The sequence below is a fragment of the Pan troglodytes genome, chromosome 4, assembly GCF_028858775.2.
Source record: "Pan troglodytes isolate AG18354 chromosome 4, NHGRI_mPanTro3-v2.0_pri, whole genome shotgun sequence".
NCBI classification, from domain to species: Eukaryota; Metazoa; Chordata; class Mammalia; order Primates; family Hominidae; genus Pan; species Pan troglodytes.
This window is the reverse complement of record NC_072402.2, coordinates 135,389,385-135,406,416: the sequence shown is the minus strand read 5'-3', so window position 1 is coordinate 135,406,416 and position 17,032 is coordinate 135,389,385. Positions and strand designations below refer to the sequence as shown.

Genomic DNA, 17,032 nt, shown 5'->3' with positions numbered 1-17,032 from the left:
GTTGCAGAAAACCCAACTGGGTTGGTAATCAAGTAACTGGTGTTCCGCTAAATCCACACTTAACAGCGTAACGGCAATTATGACTTACTCTGCATGCAGCCCACAGATTTCTTTGAACATATATTATAAAATGAAGCCAGATTTCAGACATTAACATGTAAAAAACACATATGCCTTAAAATAGAGGAAATGTAATATTTTACTATTAATGATGAGTGTAAGTAACAGGCAGCTTTCATCTTGTAAGTTTGCAAGTATAACTTCTACAGTCAGAGGGGCTCAGTTTGAATTTTGACTTCCCTACTTAAACAAGCTGAGAACCCTGGGCAAGTTATTTATCTCCCACAAGAATGTATGTACCGTATACAAGTAGATAGACAGGAATTTTGTCTGTCTGCTTGTCGCTGCTGGACTGGTATCAGGTTCATGGTAGACACTAAAAAAATAGCTGTTGAAAGGACGAATAAAAGAACCTCCGTATGGCTCAGTTTTCTCATCTGTAAAAGGTGAGTAATGGTAGTATAGTATCTACCTTGTAAGGTTGCTATGAGGATTAAATGGGATGATATATGAAAAATGCTTAGAATATAAGAAGTGTTCATTACTGTAAGATACTGTTGTTATTGCTGCTATTATTATGGTTATTACTACTAGTACTGCTCCTAGTAGTAGTCATAACTGTTGACTGGAGCCTTTCCTAAGGGGGAGTCTTCCCAGTGTCCATGTTGGTCTGGGTTGTTGGCATGACCTGGTGCCCCAGTGCCTAGCAGGGTCAGAGAGTGGTTGTGACCTCATGCTCCCCAGTGTCCCCAGCCCTGCCTGGGCCCCTCCCAGAGCTCAGAGACCGTTCTTCCAGCATCACTTGCTTTTGCCCATTCCTTATCTCCTCTACTGCCCTCAGATGCCTTGAGGGCTGTGAGGGTACCTTAGTCATCTTTGTATCACATGCAGTACCTGACTCAGTGCCCCAGGAGGTGCCACGGAAGGACTCAGCAGATGTCCCCCAAGGGATTGAGGTACACTGGGGCTGGAGTTTGCACTGAGCCAGCTGAGGTTATGGGAATAATTTTAACAGTTTTCTAGAGAGTAAGGACAGATAGGGGAATTAGAGGGTAGGGGAGGGCATGAATCCTTGCCATTTTTGCTCTTGTTTTTCCTTCTTGTGGTTTTTATTTTAGAATTCTTGTTATTGAGAGAGGTCAAATGGATGTGATGGGAGTCACACAAAATCACTAGTTCATTGTGTAGGACCTTCCCCTTCCTCATGTCATGCCAGACCCCTATTAACTTCAATAGGGATGGCATCATGTTCAAGAGGTTGAAGAAGAGGCCCGGAGGCAGCGAACAAGACATAGGGTTTATTGAGGACACTTACGTACAGGGCTGTCCAGTGGTGGCAGGCTGGACAGGAAATTGCAACTGCTTGTAAAATGCATGCAGTTTATATAGCATTTTCACTTAACACCCTCCTGCTGGTGACCTTCACCTGGCAACCTTCATTTAACACAAAACAAAGGGCCTCAATCCCCTATATGGCCTGCATTTCCCAGGATGGTCTGGGGTTCAGATGTTCCTCATAGATAAGGAATGAATCTCCAAGTTCTTGATTCCTTAGCTTGGAACACTGAACACACATTCTTCTTAGACCGTAGAGTCATTCTCAGGGTATGCTTAAGTTATTGCTGTCAGGTGCATCTATCATACACTCCACTACCCTGAGGATAGAGACAAGAAGATTAAAGTCAGGCATCTGATTCTTCCACATGGTGGGTGTTGAGGGGTTAGGGCTAAGCCTGTGAGCTGACAGCATGTTTATTCTATTTCCCTTTGAGACACAAAGTTCAGCTCTGGCCATGAACATCCTCAGTGACCCAGTGACCCAGGGGCAGAATAAACAACCTTCTGGGACAAATCCACTCTAAGGAAAGAGATATGACTCCTGAGTTCGAGTGCAGTTTTGCTGTTGAATTGCTGTGGGACCTAGCAAGTTACTGGACTTCTTTGAATCTTGAGTTTCCTAGCTGGTAAATATATGTCTCCATCTCAAGATCTCTTGCCTTCTTATGAAACACTATTGAGGCTTTTCAGAGACACCTCTGAGTGAGTCTTAACAGGGAAATGGCCTGCATTTTAGATACCGGTCAGGAAGAAATTTATTAAGTCTTTTTAAAAAGTTAATGTTAAGTATGTTTTGGAGTAAGTACTATAGGTTACTTCTCTTTGCATTATCACATTTTAAAATGCGCTGTTGTCTCCTTAAACTGCATTTTAGAGACCAAATTTTGATATCTTATTTCTTGGGAGGGACTGGGCCCTTGTCTCCCAGGATCATTGGTGTTCCATGCCCTTCTGTCTGAATTCCTTGCCTTTCCAGCAAGGTGGTTGTGGGAGGCAGGCTGTGGGAGGCAGGCTGGAGAGCCTTGGCCGGTGGGCTGTGCTTGCATGATTGCTGCCGAGGCATTGCCAGGTGACTGAGCAGGTGTACCCTGCTGCCTAGGCCGAGCTGTTGGCAGCCCTGCCTTACTCTGAGGTTATCAGAGTTGCCAGCTTCTCAGCTTGCCAACAACAGTGATCTGTTAACGCCCTACCTTGGCGTTACTCTTTTTACTGTTCTCCTTTGGATGGTGGAATTCAATAACTACCCATGCACAGAATATGACAGCACCGTGCCCCCAAATCTACCATGACCAACCAGTGTTCTCCAGGTATGTTTCACTCATCATTTTTTTTTAAACAGGAAGTTTGTATTGAAGTAAGTTCCTGGAGAAGTAAACAAATCAAGTATACAACTAAACTTTTTATGAAGTAAAACACCCACATAACTAGCACCCAGGTCAAGAAACAAACCCCAGAACCCCCTTCCAGTTACTACTCCCTACCCTGGGAAGGGCACCTACCTTCTTGGCTTCTCACACCTTAGGTGAGTTTTACCCATTTTGGAAGCTTATATAAATTGAACAGTGGTGCGTATGTGCTTTTGTGTCTGATTTTTTCCTGTCCAGCATGACATTCAGAGAACATCATTTCTAATCCTCACAACAAGTTGCAAGGCAGAGATTATTGTCTTCATTTTGCAGACGAAGAAACTAAGGTTCAGAGAGGTGACACAGCTCATTAACCGTAGATAGCTCCATGATGTGAAGCTGTGTGTGTCTGCCTCCCAAGCCCCACTCTTTATTAATGCACTCCCACCCTGATGAGGGGTACAGAGATGAGTGACAGGTAGTCATTTCTATTCAGGGGCTCATAGACTGGTGGGCAGACGGACTGAAAACATGTGTCCATAGTACGTGGCCAGGAGAAATAATTGCTTATAATTATAGTTCAAGGAAAGTACCTGGAATATTTTATTCCAGGTTGTTGTATAGGAAAGACATCATGGAAAAGAGAGTCTTTGAGTTAAACTTTGGAGAATGAGGGTAGAATTTTGGAAAGCCATTTAGGCTGGAGGAATAGTAGGACTATTCCTACTAAAGACTTGGAAGTTTGGAATAGCTTGTACTTGGGGAGAAAAGTAACCTCTGTGATAAGAATCAAGGACTGTGGAGAATGGTGGGAAATGAGGCTGGGAATGGGGTAGGAGTCTGTGAAGAGATTTAAGGAGTGAGAGCTTTCTTCTTCAGGTCAGTATTTGCTTAACTGTATCCCATAAAGACACAGTATTACAAGATGTTTATAGGTGTTTGGGGTTTTTTTTTGTTTGTTTTTTGTTTTTGAGGTGGAGTCTCGCTCTGTCGCCCAGGCTGGAGTGCAGTGGCACGATCTCGGCTCACTGCAACCTCCGCTTCCCAGGTTCAAGCGTTTCTCCTGCCTCAGCCTCCTCAGTAGCTGGGATTACAGGTGCCCGCCACCACTTCCGGCTATTTTTTTTTTTTTTTTGTATTTTTAGTAGAGACGGGGTTTCATCATATTGGTCAGGCTAGTCTTGAACTCCTGACCTCATGATCCGCCTGCCTCAGCCTCCCAAAGTGCTGGGATTACAGGTGTGAGCCACGGCACTTGGCCAGGTTTTTTTGTTTGTTTGTTTGTTTTAAGCATTCTCAGGTCAGATACATTTAGGAGGCACTGGCTGAACAAAGTAACCAGGTTTCTTTACTACAGGAGTTGTCAGAGTTTTTATATGGTAATGAGCTTTGTGAACCTTTAAGGGATATTTGAGGATACAGTATGATGTGTTTCTTAGGCTCATTTGGCCCCTGAGCCCCTTTACTACAGAATATCTCCCGCATCTAGTATCCTTAGGAACACATTATAGAGTAGAGTCTTTAAGCCACCTTTCATTGGTTGTCCCAGATATTCTACTATTTTTTGCATCTTTGATATGTCTTTTGGTAAATGAATTATAATTTTTTGATTGTGACTTCATGTTCAGAGGATGTCATATCCTGGGAATCTAGGTTGCCCTGGGCTGTGGACCCTGTAGGGCAGGTTTACTGGTTTAGGAAACAGTTTTTGTATTGGATATTGTCTTAGATATTTCCCATACCACCTGGGTGATGTCAGTTCAAACTCTCAATTTTTATGTGGCATGAGTCTAGGGTTTGGGTTTCTTGAAGATGTAGATTTTACTCCCTGTCTTTCCCTTCTCCCTTGCCTCCCACCCCACTGCATTCCTCAGCCCACAGGAGATGGCGAGCTTCCTTCCCCTTACTCATAGCACATGGGCAGAGTTCATCTAGTCTTAGTTTTACAGCTGGGGCAAATCTGTCCACAGGAGCCTGTGGCCTAGGCATCCTACCCAATGGGACACCAGTCCTCAATTAAAGCCCATATCTGAATTGTCTCTGTGAGCCATTTTGGCTTCAATTTCCACTCAGCTGCCCGGATTGAATTCCTTCTTATTTAAAACACTCAGGCATTTTCTTCTTGCTTTTGCATATGGCTCAAATCTTTATTTTTTCTGTAATACATCATGTTCACGTGTTTGGAGCTACAGGGAAAGATTCCTTCCAGAGCAGCTCAGTCTACCATATTGACTGGCAGACATTCTCCATCCGTATGTCATCCTGCACTCATGGTTAGGATTAGTACCACTGACGTCTCTCAGCTTGTAGACGTTTCTATCAAACCATTGTGCTTCAGTCCTTTTCTTATTCTTTGTGGACTCATAGTGAAAGTCTTTTTTACTGGCTGTAGGTAGTAATAGAAAGCTGAAGAACAATTTCCAGGCCAAGTGATGTTACCGTTTTAATTTTTTCATCATTTTTGGTTATCTGAAGTCAGATATCTGGCAGTGTGCTGCTGTAGGAAGAGAACCATACATACATTCATTCATGCTTTTATTAATTTATTCATCCTATTAAGAAATATTTCTCTGTGTGGCAGGTAGCGTATTAGTCACAGGAGAGACATCGGCAAACAGATCAAAACAAGATACCTGCCTTTGCAGAACTTATATTCACATAGAGGAGAGATATTTTATCAAATATGTGCACAAATATATAGCTATAAAGTGAGAGATGTGGTATGAATGAAATGTGCAGTGTGCTGTGAAAGTGTGGATTGAAATCAGTGGTTCTAATTGCTGTCTTCTCACTAATTTGTTGGGTAATGTCAGGCAAATGACTTCGTCTCTCTCTGCCTTACTTTCTCCTTTTGCAAATGACTAGCAGTTTTACAGGGTCCTTGTGAATCTGAAATGAAGCAACTACAAGAAAGAGCTTTTAAGTATTGTGCGAAAGGGTGATGGTGTGGTCAGAAAGAAGAATTCAACTGGGTAGGTTTCTAGGGAGACTTCAGACCAGGACATCGCTCAGCCAGTGGTGTGCTGGTAAATGTTTAACAACTGGCTCGCTAAAAAACATTCTAAAAGCCCTGATTCATCTGTTGATTCATTTGCTGATTTCCATGGTGTAAATGTTTTCATCAAGGCTGACTTCAACTACCAGTGTAATGTCACTAAACGTGGAGTTAGGAAGAGACGTGCACAGTGAGCTCCAGTTGCCGCACACCACTGCTCCCAGTTGTCCCTGGAGTTGTGTGTGGCAATGAGGTGAGAGTATGCTTAACACAAGTCTTGTTAAGCTTTCATTTAAGAAACAAAAACAGGAATCCAACAGAATCATTCTTTTGTCTAGAAGCACTATCTTCTTGATTTAAAAGCATGGCAGGAGATTTGGTAAATGGTATTGCCTCAATCCCTGGGAAAGGAATAGGAGACCTAGGGGAGGTGTCCCAGGAGAGCGTGGAGGATTATAATTAGGATTATAGGTTTAGGAAGTTAGTTCCCCAACTCAACAGTCTGCCCAGGGTTTTGTTTGTTTGTTTGTTTTGAGACAGAATCTCTCTCTGTCACCAGGCTGGAGTGCAGCGGTGCAATCTCGGCTCACTGCAACCTCCGCCTCCTGGGTTCAAGCGATTTTTCTGCCTCAGCCTTCTGAGTAGCTGGGGACTACAGGTGTGCGCCACCATGCCCAGCTAATTTTTGTGTTTTTAGTAGAGATGGAGTTTCGCCGTGTTGGCCAGGATGGTCTCAATCTCTTGACTTCGTGATCCGCCCACCTTGGCCTCCTCGGCCTCCCACAGTACTGGGATTACAGGTGTGAGCCACCTTGCCTGGCCTAGGTTTTTAAAATTAATTGTGTCTCTGAGATGCAAATTGCATAATGTTTGAGCATGGGTTTTTGGAGTTAGAGGTGAATTCACATCATATCTATTCTTCCTGGCAGTGTGACCTTGTACAGCTTGCTAACCTCTCTCAGGCTGTTTCCTCATCTGTAAAATGTGAGCAGTGACACCTACTTCACAGAGATTGTTGGTGGATTAAATGAGATCATATGTGTAAAATGCCTAGCACTGTGCTTGTTGTTATTAATAAAGTTAGTCCTTCTCAGATCGAGTAACAAATCAGGTCCATGTATAGGAACCTAGTTTTTTTTCCCTGATATTGTCAAAATTAGCTTCTTTCTCTTCTTCCTATGTTTTGCTGAGAATTGCTCCCAATTGAACTTCTCCCCTTGCCAAGTCAGTGCCCTGCCTTTTTAACTGGAGTCCTTCTTGATCTTCAAAACACATTTTGAAAGCAGGGAAAGTACCCCAGGACTCCTCATTTTCCTTGGGGTGTGCAAGTCCAGCCTAGCTTGGCTGCCTGTCTGTCCAGAGGGTTGGAGTGGAAGGACTGGATTCATCTGGTATTCTCTGGCCAAGACCTGTGCTTACATCTGAAGTGTGGTGAGCTGGGAGCTATGGAATCTGATTTTCTCCAACTCCTTTCCACATGATAGTCTTGTAGCATGCAAGAAATTGGTTCTAGGACATTAATCAGTGAGGAAATGGGGCTATTTCTTTGTTTAAAAAGTGAAACCCTAAGTGTACCTATGAACAGCTGATTATTTCATCACAAAAAGTAGTAGCTAAGTAGATATCACCCTATCCTATGATTGAATCTATAGTCTCTGCTTAGATTTTATAGACCAGGGGTTGACAAACTTTTTCTAGGAAGGGCCAGATAGTAAATATTTTAGGCTTTATGTGTCATGGCTTCTCAACTCTGCTACTGTAATGTGAAAGCAGCCATAGACAATATGTAAACGATGAGTGTGGCTGCCTTCCAACATAATTTTATTTACCAAAACAGGTGGCAGGCTAGATTTGGCCTGTGGGCAGCAGTTTGCAACCCCCCTGCTATTAGACCTATTAGACATTTGAGAGTCAGCTAAGAATAATGGATTTAGAGCATCAGCACTGAAGTTGGTTTTGTATGTAACCAAGCAGAGCTGGCTCTGCTTCTTTTTAGTTCTGGGACTTGGGCAAGTCATTTAATAAGGCTTAAGAGAGTATTTAATCATTGGGTTATCTTGAGAATTTGGGGAGGCGATGTTTATGGAGAGTCCCTCGGTGGGAAGGGTTATTGGGAACCATTTTGGGTACATTGAAAGCTAAAGCAAGTTGGAAGTTTATTTGCTTGTTTATTTTTCAAGCATGAAGTCTGAATGAAAAAAATATGCGGCCTTCTCTAGCTGCTGAGAAGGTCACTGTTGTTGCCGAATGCTGTGGCTTTCATAGCTGAGTAGATAAACAGTGTGACTAAGTGGAACCAGTTACACAAGTGAAGCCAAAAATAAAGATAAGGTTAAATATCGACTTTGGTAGATTCAGCTTGCTTTTTTGTTTTTATAACAAAAATTAAGCTGGTTGATGGGGAAGAATGTGATCAATAAATGCTACCCACTTAAGGACTTGTAGTTCATTCTTCAGCTAAGCTTTGCCAATCAGTTACCTTGTGTTGTGCTAGGCAGCATTGGGGGATGGCATGCAGAGACAGAGCTGGTACACTTCTCACTCTGCATAGGCTCACAGTCTATAAAGGGGAGTAGAAAGAGGTGTGGCTAACCAACCACATACAAGGCAGAATGGGGTTGTGGCTGCCCATCACCTAACCCAGCAAAGGCAGACTTTATCTGCCTTTGACTCTGCCTTACCCACTAAGATTCCAACCCCTTGTTCCCCAGCCTTGCTCTCTGCTCCAGCCTGGGCAGCTTCCACACATCTCCTTCCATGCTTATTCTGAACTCATTTTCCATTCATTCACTTAAAAAATATTTGAGTTTGTGTTATGTGCCAGCAAATAAGACAAGGTCTCTCATGGATCTTAAGGGCTAGTGGAAGAAACATAGTCGTTCAAATAATGCTGTGAGGGTGAGGGACATAGCTCGATAAGAGTTCCTAATAAAAAATGAACTAGACAAGGATTTCTATGGTGTATGTGCTTATGTTTGTACACATATAGGTTATTTGATATAGAAATAGGAGCAAACTATACATACATACTACTCCTTTCCTTTTCTGCTCCCTTCCTTTCCTTTCCCTTTCCCTTCCCCTTTCCCCTTCCTTTTCCTTTCCTTGCCAAATTCAAGTTATGTCCAGCCTGACTTAAGTATATAATTAGAAAACAGGGCCAAGTGTTTTAGGGGAAAAGCACATTAACATATTTGCACAAAAAAAAATGTACTTAGGTTAAGAAAAATTGGAGTCCTTTTTTCCTCCTGGCAGATAAAGCTTTCATTTCAACTTTCTGCCATCCTATAAATTTTGTTGTAGTTTTTTTCCTTAGAATTTCTTTTCTTCTCTCTTACACTGCTTATTCTGAAAAATTAAAAACCTACTGTAGGTTTGAAAGAATGAACATTCATGTAATCTTTACCTAAACTCACCATTAACATTTTGCTTCATTTACTTTATCTCTCTAGACTTAATTTTTCATTTTGCTGAATCATTTGACAGTAAATTGCAGACATTATGACACTTCACCCCTAAATATTTTAGCATGTATCTCTTAAGAACGAGGAAATTCTCTTTTCTAGCCATAAAACCAATTATCATACCAATGAAATTTAACATTGATCTAGCAATATTATCTAACATGTAGTGTATAGTCACATTTTCTTACTAGCCCCCCAAAAGTCATTTATGGCTATTTCTTTTAGAGCCATAATCTAATTAAGGTTTATGCACCGCATTTAGTTTCCTTGTCTATAAATCTCTCTAATCTAGAACTGTCTCCCTACCTTTTTTTGTCTTCCATAATATTAACAATTTTGAAAATCCAGGCCAGCTGTCCTATAGAATGTTGCAAACAGAGTTGTCTGATCGTTTCCTCACCGTAAGATTCAGGTTATATATTAATATTTTAGGAAGAATTGTACTTAGGAGATACTGTGTCTTTTCAATTAAATCACAATCAGGAATATAAGTTTGTCCTCTTATGGGTGGTGGTAAATTTGGTCCCTTGTTTAAGGTGTTGTCTATCAGATCTCTCTATTTGAGGCTATTTTCCCTCCATGTAAATAGTATGTAATCTGTTGGGTGATTCTTTGAGAATTGTGACTCTTTCCCCATCCAACAACTTTATTATTACTATTTTTTTAAAGATAGGCTCTTGCTGTGTTGCCCAGGCTGGAGTGCAGTGGCATGGTTACAGCTCACTGCAGCTTCCACCTCCTGGGACCAAGTGATCCTCCTGCCTCAGCCTCTCAAGCAGCTGGGACTACAGACACGTGCCACCATGCCTGACTGATTTTTTTTTTTTTGTAGAGATGGGGTCTTGCTAAGTTTCTCAGGCTGGTCTCAAACTCCTGGGCTCCCACCTTGGCCTCCCAAAGGGCTGGGATTACCAGTGTAAGCCACTGCACCTGGCCTTTAACAACTTTCGATTTTAGCATCCATTGGTGATCTTTGTTCAATCAGTTATTACATTGGTGGTATTGCAGAAATGGTGTTTTTCTAATTCCATCATTCCTTTTACAGGCATTTTTTTTTTTTTTTTTTTGGGTAGAAGAGACCTTCTTACACTTTTTTAGTATCCATGTGGGTGCATGAATTATTTTTTTTTTATTTTTTTTTTTGAGACAGGGTCTCACTTCGTCTCCCAGGTTGGAGTACAGTGGTACACTCATGGCACACTGTAGGCTTGGCCTCCCAGGCTCAAGCAGTTCTCCCACCTCAACCTCACTAGTAGCTGGGACTATAGGCATGCACCACCATGCCTGGCTAATTTTTGTATCTTGTAGAGATAGGGTTTTGCCATGTTGCCCAGGCTGGTCTTGAACTCCTGGGCTCAAGCAATCTGCCTGCCTTGGCCTCCCAAAATGTTGGGATTATAGGTGTGAGCCACCATACCTGGCCATATTGTAATTTTTAAAAAAAAATTAGGAATACTTTATATTGAGGTATATGGATATTAAATACACAATTTGGTTAGTTTCGACACATGTATATGCCCATGTAATGCCCACCCTAAACCACAAAAGATTTCCTTTGAACCTTTTTCAGCCATTCCCTGACCCTCCTTCCCCTCAAAGAGGCAGCACTGATCTGATTTCTTCATTATTCTCATTGATATTTAAATTGTCCCAAATATTGGCATTGAAAGCCCCATCCAGCTGGCTCTTTTTGACATGTCTTCTTTAATCACGTATAAGATGTTTGCTTTATTCTTTTTAATAGCTGAAAATAGAGTTGGCACTCTGTATCCATGAGTTCCATATCCATGGATTCAACTAAGGAAATATTCAGAAGAAAAAAATTCCATAAAGTTCCAAAAGGCAAAATTTGAATTTGCTGCAACACCAAGTACTACATCGTATCCACTTGCATGAAGTGATGTATGGGTATTATATTAGGTATTATAAGCAATCTTATATAATTATTTAAAGTATATTTATTATTAATATACTTTAAATATATATATTTAAAGTATTTAAAGTATATGGGAGGATGTGCGGAGGTTATATGCAAACACTATGCCATTTTATATAAGGGACTTGAGCATTGGCAGATGTTGGTATCTGTGGGTGGTCATAGAACCAGTGCCCTGGGGCTGGGGGTGGTGGCTCACGCTTGTAATCCCAGCACTTTGGGAGGCTAAGGCAGGCGGATCACTTGAGGTCAGGAGTTTGAGACCAGCCTGGCCAATATGGTGAAACCCCGTCTCTACTAAAAATACAAAAATTAGCCGGGTGTAGTGGTGTACACCTGTAATCCCAGCTACTAGGGAGGCTGAGACGGGAGAATCACTTAACCTGGGAGGTGGAGGTTGCAGTGAGCCAAGATCGTGCCACTGCACTCCAGCCTATGCGACAGAGTAAGAACCAAAAAAAAAAAAAAAAAAAAAAAAAAGAACCAGTGCTCAAGGATACTGAGGGATAACTGTATCTAATGGTATGGATACTCCTTTAATAATTTCTCTATTAGTGGACTTTAGGTTGTTTCATTTTTTTATCCCTTTACAACCATGCTGCAGCAAAGATATTGGAGCACATATTCTGTTCTCTTACACTGATGTGAGTATAAGCTAGAGCTCTAGAAGTGGTATTTTTAAAGTCAACGAGAATGCACATTTAAAATTTTGATCGATATTGCCAATACTTCCCTCCCCTCTTAAAAATCATTATTAATGAAATTTTTACAGACACTGCTGGTTTCCCCATGGCCCCTCCAACATTGAATTTTATCTGCCTATGTGTATGTGGTGGCACAGGGTTTGAATTTGGACTTATCCTTGAGTAGAGTGAACATCCAAAGTATAGGTCTGCCTTTTTGGTTCTAAGCCCTCCAGTTTTGATTTGCATAGAAATGAAATCTCTCCTCAAGGAGAAATGTTTGCCATTCCTTGTCATTCAGTGTCACATTGACCATCACAGCCAGCTTTGGGCAGAGGGCATTCTTACTGTTTTTATTCTGCATTAACTTTACACGGGACATAAGTGAGGAAACGGGGGCATGGGGAGATGACGACATTGCCCCCAGGGTCTGATCTTCCTGAGCAGCCTCTATACATTTGGTTCACAGTTACTGCTCTGTATTTTTACCCTTAAAAAACTATTGGAACTGGTTTTTATTTTAGAATGAACCATGATGATTCTACATTTGGGATAGCATGTTTGTCCTTGTGTGTGTGTGTGTGTGTGTGTGTGTGTGTAGACTGTGTGTGTGATCACTCTCTGAGGCCAGCAAGTAAACAAACCCTTTCTGTTTTTATTTTAAATATGAGTCTCAGATTAATTAAACACCTTTGTGGATGACTCATAACTTTTTCTCTCTCTCTCTTTTTTTTTTTTTTTTTTTTACAGATTGAGGGTTGTTTGAAAGCTTTTGTCTCTTTACTGAAGTTGCCCATGTTGCTTTTCTTTATAGGTGTTTGAAGCTGTGATCTCATGGATCAATTATGAGAAAGAAACCCGTTTAGAGCACATGGCAAAGCTGATGGAACATGTCCGACTTCCTCTCTTACCTAGGGACTACCTAGTCCAAGTGAGTGTTGTATGAAGAGCCAAGCACTTCTGTGTTCACCCAGACCTGTAGGAATAGCAATGGGCAATCCTGGTTGGATAGAGTAGTTGAGGGGTTTAGTGGGTCTTCTGTATGTGCTGAGGGAACCAGCCCACTGGGTTAAGTGTTAGGTGTTGTAAAGTTTAAGAGCATAGGCTTGAAAATAGGACACTTAGGTTTCAGTCTCTGCTCTGCTGCTTATTAGTTTTGGATTTTTATTTAACCTCTTCAAGCCTCAGTTTTTCTTCCATAGAACAGATATTATAGTAGAGCCCAGCAGGGTTGTTGTGAGGACTAAAGGAGTAGAGTATGCAAGTCAGCTGCTTCGTGTGGAGCCTGGGGTAACAAATGTTCCATGAAAGTTAGCTGTCTTTGTTGAAGAGGACTGAAGCAAGAAGGGTCATGTCCACAATGTTTCTATGTTCCCTTTTTGTCTTAGTTTTAGGCAACTTGAAGCCAAATTCAAGACTGTAAAAATGGTGCCTAGAATACAGAGTACTTCCACTTCCTCTGAAAAGGAAAGAAAAATTAAGAATTATGGGGTTTCCTTATGGTGCCATATGTTTTCTCGTTTAATCCTTATAATAACCCAGAGAGGCAAAGATTGTAACGCCTTTTTTTACACATGTAGGCCTTGAGGCTTATGGAGGTTGGGATTTATCGGGGTCACCAGCCTTAGAGAGGCTCAGGATTCAAATCCATGTCATTCTGGCTCTGAAGTGCATAGTTCTTCCGCTAAGCTAGCTGCCACCATTGATACGCTCTTTTCTGCATACCCATTACGTGACTTATTTTATACAGTAAATGGCATTAGACACTTTTATAAGCAGAGAATAAACCTTAAAATATATGAACAAAACAAAACATCGAGACAGCAGGTTAGCCCTCAGCTGTCTCCAAGGAGTCTCTGGAAGGAAGGGAAGATATGATGCAAGGATAAAGAGGAGGTTTAGCAGCCCAGCAGCCCAGCAGTCCAGCAGCCCAGCAGCCCAGCAGCCCAGCAGCCCAGCAGCCCAGCAGCCCAGCAGCCCAGCAGCCCAGCAGCCCAGCAGCCCAGCAGCCCAGCTGCCCAGCTCTTGTTACTTTCCAGCCATATAATACTGGGTACATACTTAACCTTTTTAAACCTCAGTTTTCTTACCTGGAAAAAATGGCACTTGCCTTTATAGGATTGTTTGGGGATAAACAATAAAATGAGATAATCCATGTAGGCCTATAATACAGTGGTCAGTGAATGTTACTGATCTTACTTTGTAGTCTTTGTGACCACTGCTGTGATTCTTAGTAGCAGGTGACACAGTATCCTCACGAGCACTTGTAAACTCGTCTGCTGGTAACACTTGTAGATTGCAGGTATGAGGGGTCAGTGAAATGTTCCCTGAATCGCCGTACTTCAGCCTTCTCAGGTGCTGAGGGATGTGCTTGCAAGCTCTTAAATGGGGCATGCATGCTACTTTGGGTGGTACCACTGCCACCTGGTGGCAGCATATCTTTCCTGTAGAAAAGGTCCCCTAAGCGGAGGAAGTGAACTTGCCTGAGCATCCAGTGTCAGTCAAACCTCCCACTGTCCTGTGGGAAGCTGGCTGGAGGTGGAGGAGGCACCTGGACTCCAGTATAGTCTCGCTTCCACAGGGAGGGTTGGCAACCTGGGGACCTGGGTTCCAGAGAAAGCTAAAGTGGCCTTAGAGACCGTTGGTCACAAACTTCATCAGGCATCCACAACTGAAGCTTAACAAACGTCACCATTAGGAAATGGCTCCTGGGTTATTATGCCAAAGTAGAATTGAGATCTGGAAAAGAAGGGGGTCAGAGGCAATGGGCATGAGAACTGTTGTGTGGGACTCCTCCCTTTGCCCTTTTTGCAGAAAGGCCTTTTATCAGGCCTCTCAGAGTGAACACCTCTGGAATAGGATGTTTCATTACATTCATTTGACTTTGAAACTTCAAATGAGTATAATTGCTGGGATGGCTGATGGTGGTGGAGGAGGAGGAGGAGAAGGAAGGGAAAGCCCTGGGCAGACCTCCACCAACACTGCCTGACTTCTGGGGGAGGTTTTTTTTTCTTTCACAAAAGGTAGCATTTATTAGGCTTTTACTCAGCATTTAAAAATATTGTACTAAATGTATAATAGGTTGTGATAAAATGTATATTACATAAACTTTGTTATTTTAACCATTTTAAGTGTACAATTTAGAGGCATTCATTACATTCAAATTCAGTACAACCATTACTATAAAGATTTCCAAAACTTTGTCATCACCCCCAAAGTTGAAACTCTTGTACCCATGAAGCACTAACTTTCCAGGAGAACTTTTAATTCAAGCTGAGTAAGTTCTTCTGGAGAAATAGCTGCTCATGCATTTCTCCTTCCTTCCAAGCTTTTTCAGGCATCCTCTCCCACCCTTTTTATTTTGTAATTGACCCTAGAAGTTTATGATTTGTCTCAAGCTGGCTCAGTTCCTTACTGGGAGGGGAAAAAAAAACCTTCCAAGGAAAACAGTTCTTGGGGACTGTCTCTGGGGAGGGAGGTGGTCAGAGGTACACAGAGGCCTTCTCTTGCCAATCCTTTTTTCCCTGCCAGCTCCAATGCTGCCCAGCAGATGATGGCCCTGGCCATGCTTTCATTCCTAGTGACAGATGGGGACCCAGGAGAGGCTCAGTCATGCCTTGTGCATCACTGACTTGAGGGCTGAGATAATTGAGGTGGGAGGCCCTTCTCATTCTCTGACTGGACTTGAATTCTTCAGGGTCAGAAATTTTGTCTTGTTCATCATTTTCTTCCTGGGGACCAGCACAGGGCTGCCCAACCAGGAGACATTCAATCAGTGTTAGCTGTTGAATGGAATTGATCTTTCCTAACACAAAGCAGCCCCAGAAGACCACATTACCCATTCCAGATATGCCACACAGTGATCTGACCTGGGCCAAAAGGTGGGGATTGGAGAGTTAGAGCACCAGAATGGCTTCATGCTTGGTCTTGCTCATGAAACCTTTAGGCTTACATGTGCTGAGCACCTGCTTAGGTCCTAAGCTCTGGAATAAGAGGTAAAGAAGCCAGAGCCCCAGCTTAGATGGAGTCCTAGGTGAGGTCAATAGGTGGGACTTTGTGCAGGGTAATTTTTCTGCTCTGATGTTGTTACTCTGTTAGAAGGAGCCTCACTGGCCGATTTTCTGCCCTGAGACCTTCACTCTAAGACAACGAATATGAATCTTTCTCCTTGACAAGCTTATTTTACTCAATGCCTCCAAAGGTTGGCTGATGGCTCCCACACCCTTTCCTCTTTCCCCTCACTCCTCCTCTCAGATGTCTGTTTGCCCTAAGCATTATAATGCATTCAAATCAGGAGAAATGTGGTTAGAGGCTTTCAGGACGGCTACTTGTCTTTTGTTTTGCATAAACTCATTTAAGCCTCAAAACAAACAAAACTAGTGAGGTTGTAGATACCTTTAATATGCCCATTTTACAGATGAGGAAACTGAGGATCAGAGATGTTAAGTAGTGGATCTGGTCTAATGCCAGAGCTTGATCCTTTATCCCACTGTGCTCTTAAAATGCAGGAGGTGAGCAGTAAGTTGTAACTCTTTGGGTCTGAGATGATGTGGTGAAGGAATGAATGAGTGTGGGAGTGCAGGAATGACTGAGCCCAGGGTGAAAGCTTGGGAAATGTGGCTGAGCTGTGCTCCAGGATCATCTGTGGATTATTACCTCTAGACGGTTGAAGAAGAAGCTTTGATAAAGAATAACAACACCTGTAAAGACTTCCTCATTGAGGCCATGAAATACCATCTCCTCCCTCTGGATCAGAGGCTATTGATTAAGAACCCAAGGACCAAGCCCAGGACTCCAGTCAGCCTTCCCAAGGTAAGCCCCAGCCCAATCACTACCAAGAGTCAGGACTGTGCCCTGGGAAAGTGGCCTTCCACTCCTGCCTCCAAGTCTTTCCTCACCCATGGCTGCCCTGCATCTTGGTTGCATTTACAACCTAGGAGATGGAGTCTGCTGGTTCCTCTTGAATCTGCTGGTAACTCTCTCTTCTGGGGTCTTCCTTTCCTAAGAGTTTCAAGGTAACCTGCAATGTCATCAGGGAGGTTTGAGAATAACTCAGAGCTCCCTCTCACCCCCACCCTGACTTCTCATTTCACACCATGGCTTGTGCTCTATTTCTGTTGGAAGCAGAGGAATGGCTATGTTGGTTTCACTTAGTGATGGCCATAGTAGTCCTCTTTCTAGGCCATTCTTTGAGTCAGAATAGTCCTAGTCTG

The 17,032-nt window shown here is 42.5% G+C and overlaps 1 protein-coding gene across 16 annotated transcripts in view; it reads left to right on the top strand.

Annotated features, from left to right (window-relative positions):
* Positions 1-17,032, top strand: part of KLHL3 (kelch like family member 3) — a 270,492-nt gene that overhangs the window by 213,432 nt on the left and 40,028 nt on the right. For all 16 annotated transcript variants that reach the window (XM_063810711.1, XM_063810714.1, XM_063810710.1 and 13 more), the window contains 2 exons: positions 12,634-12,750; positions 16,482-16,631. In XM_063810711.1, the coding sequence (XP_063666781.1) occupies positions 12,634-12,750; positions 16,482-16,631 (267 nt within the window). The remainder of the gene's footprint in view (positions 1-12,633; positions 12,751-16,481; positions 16,632-17,032) is intronic.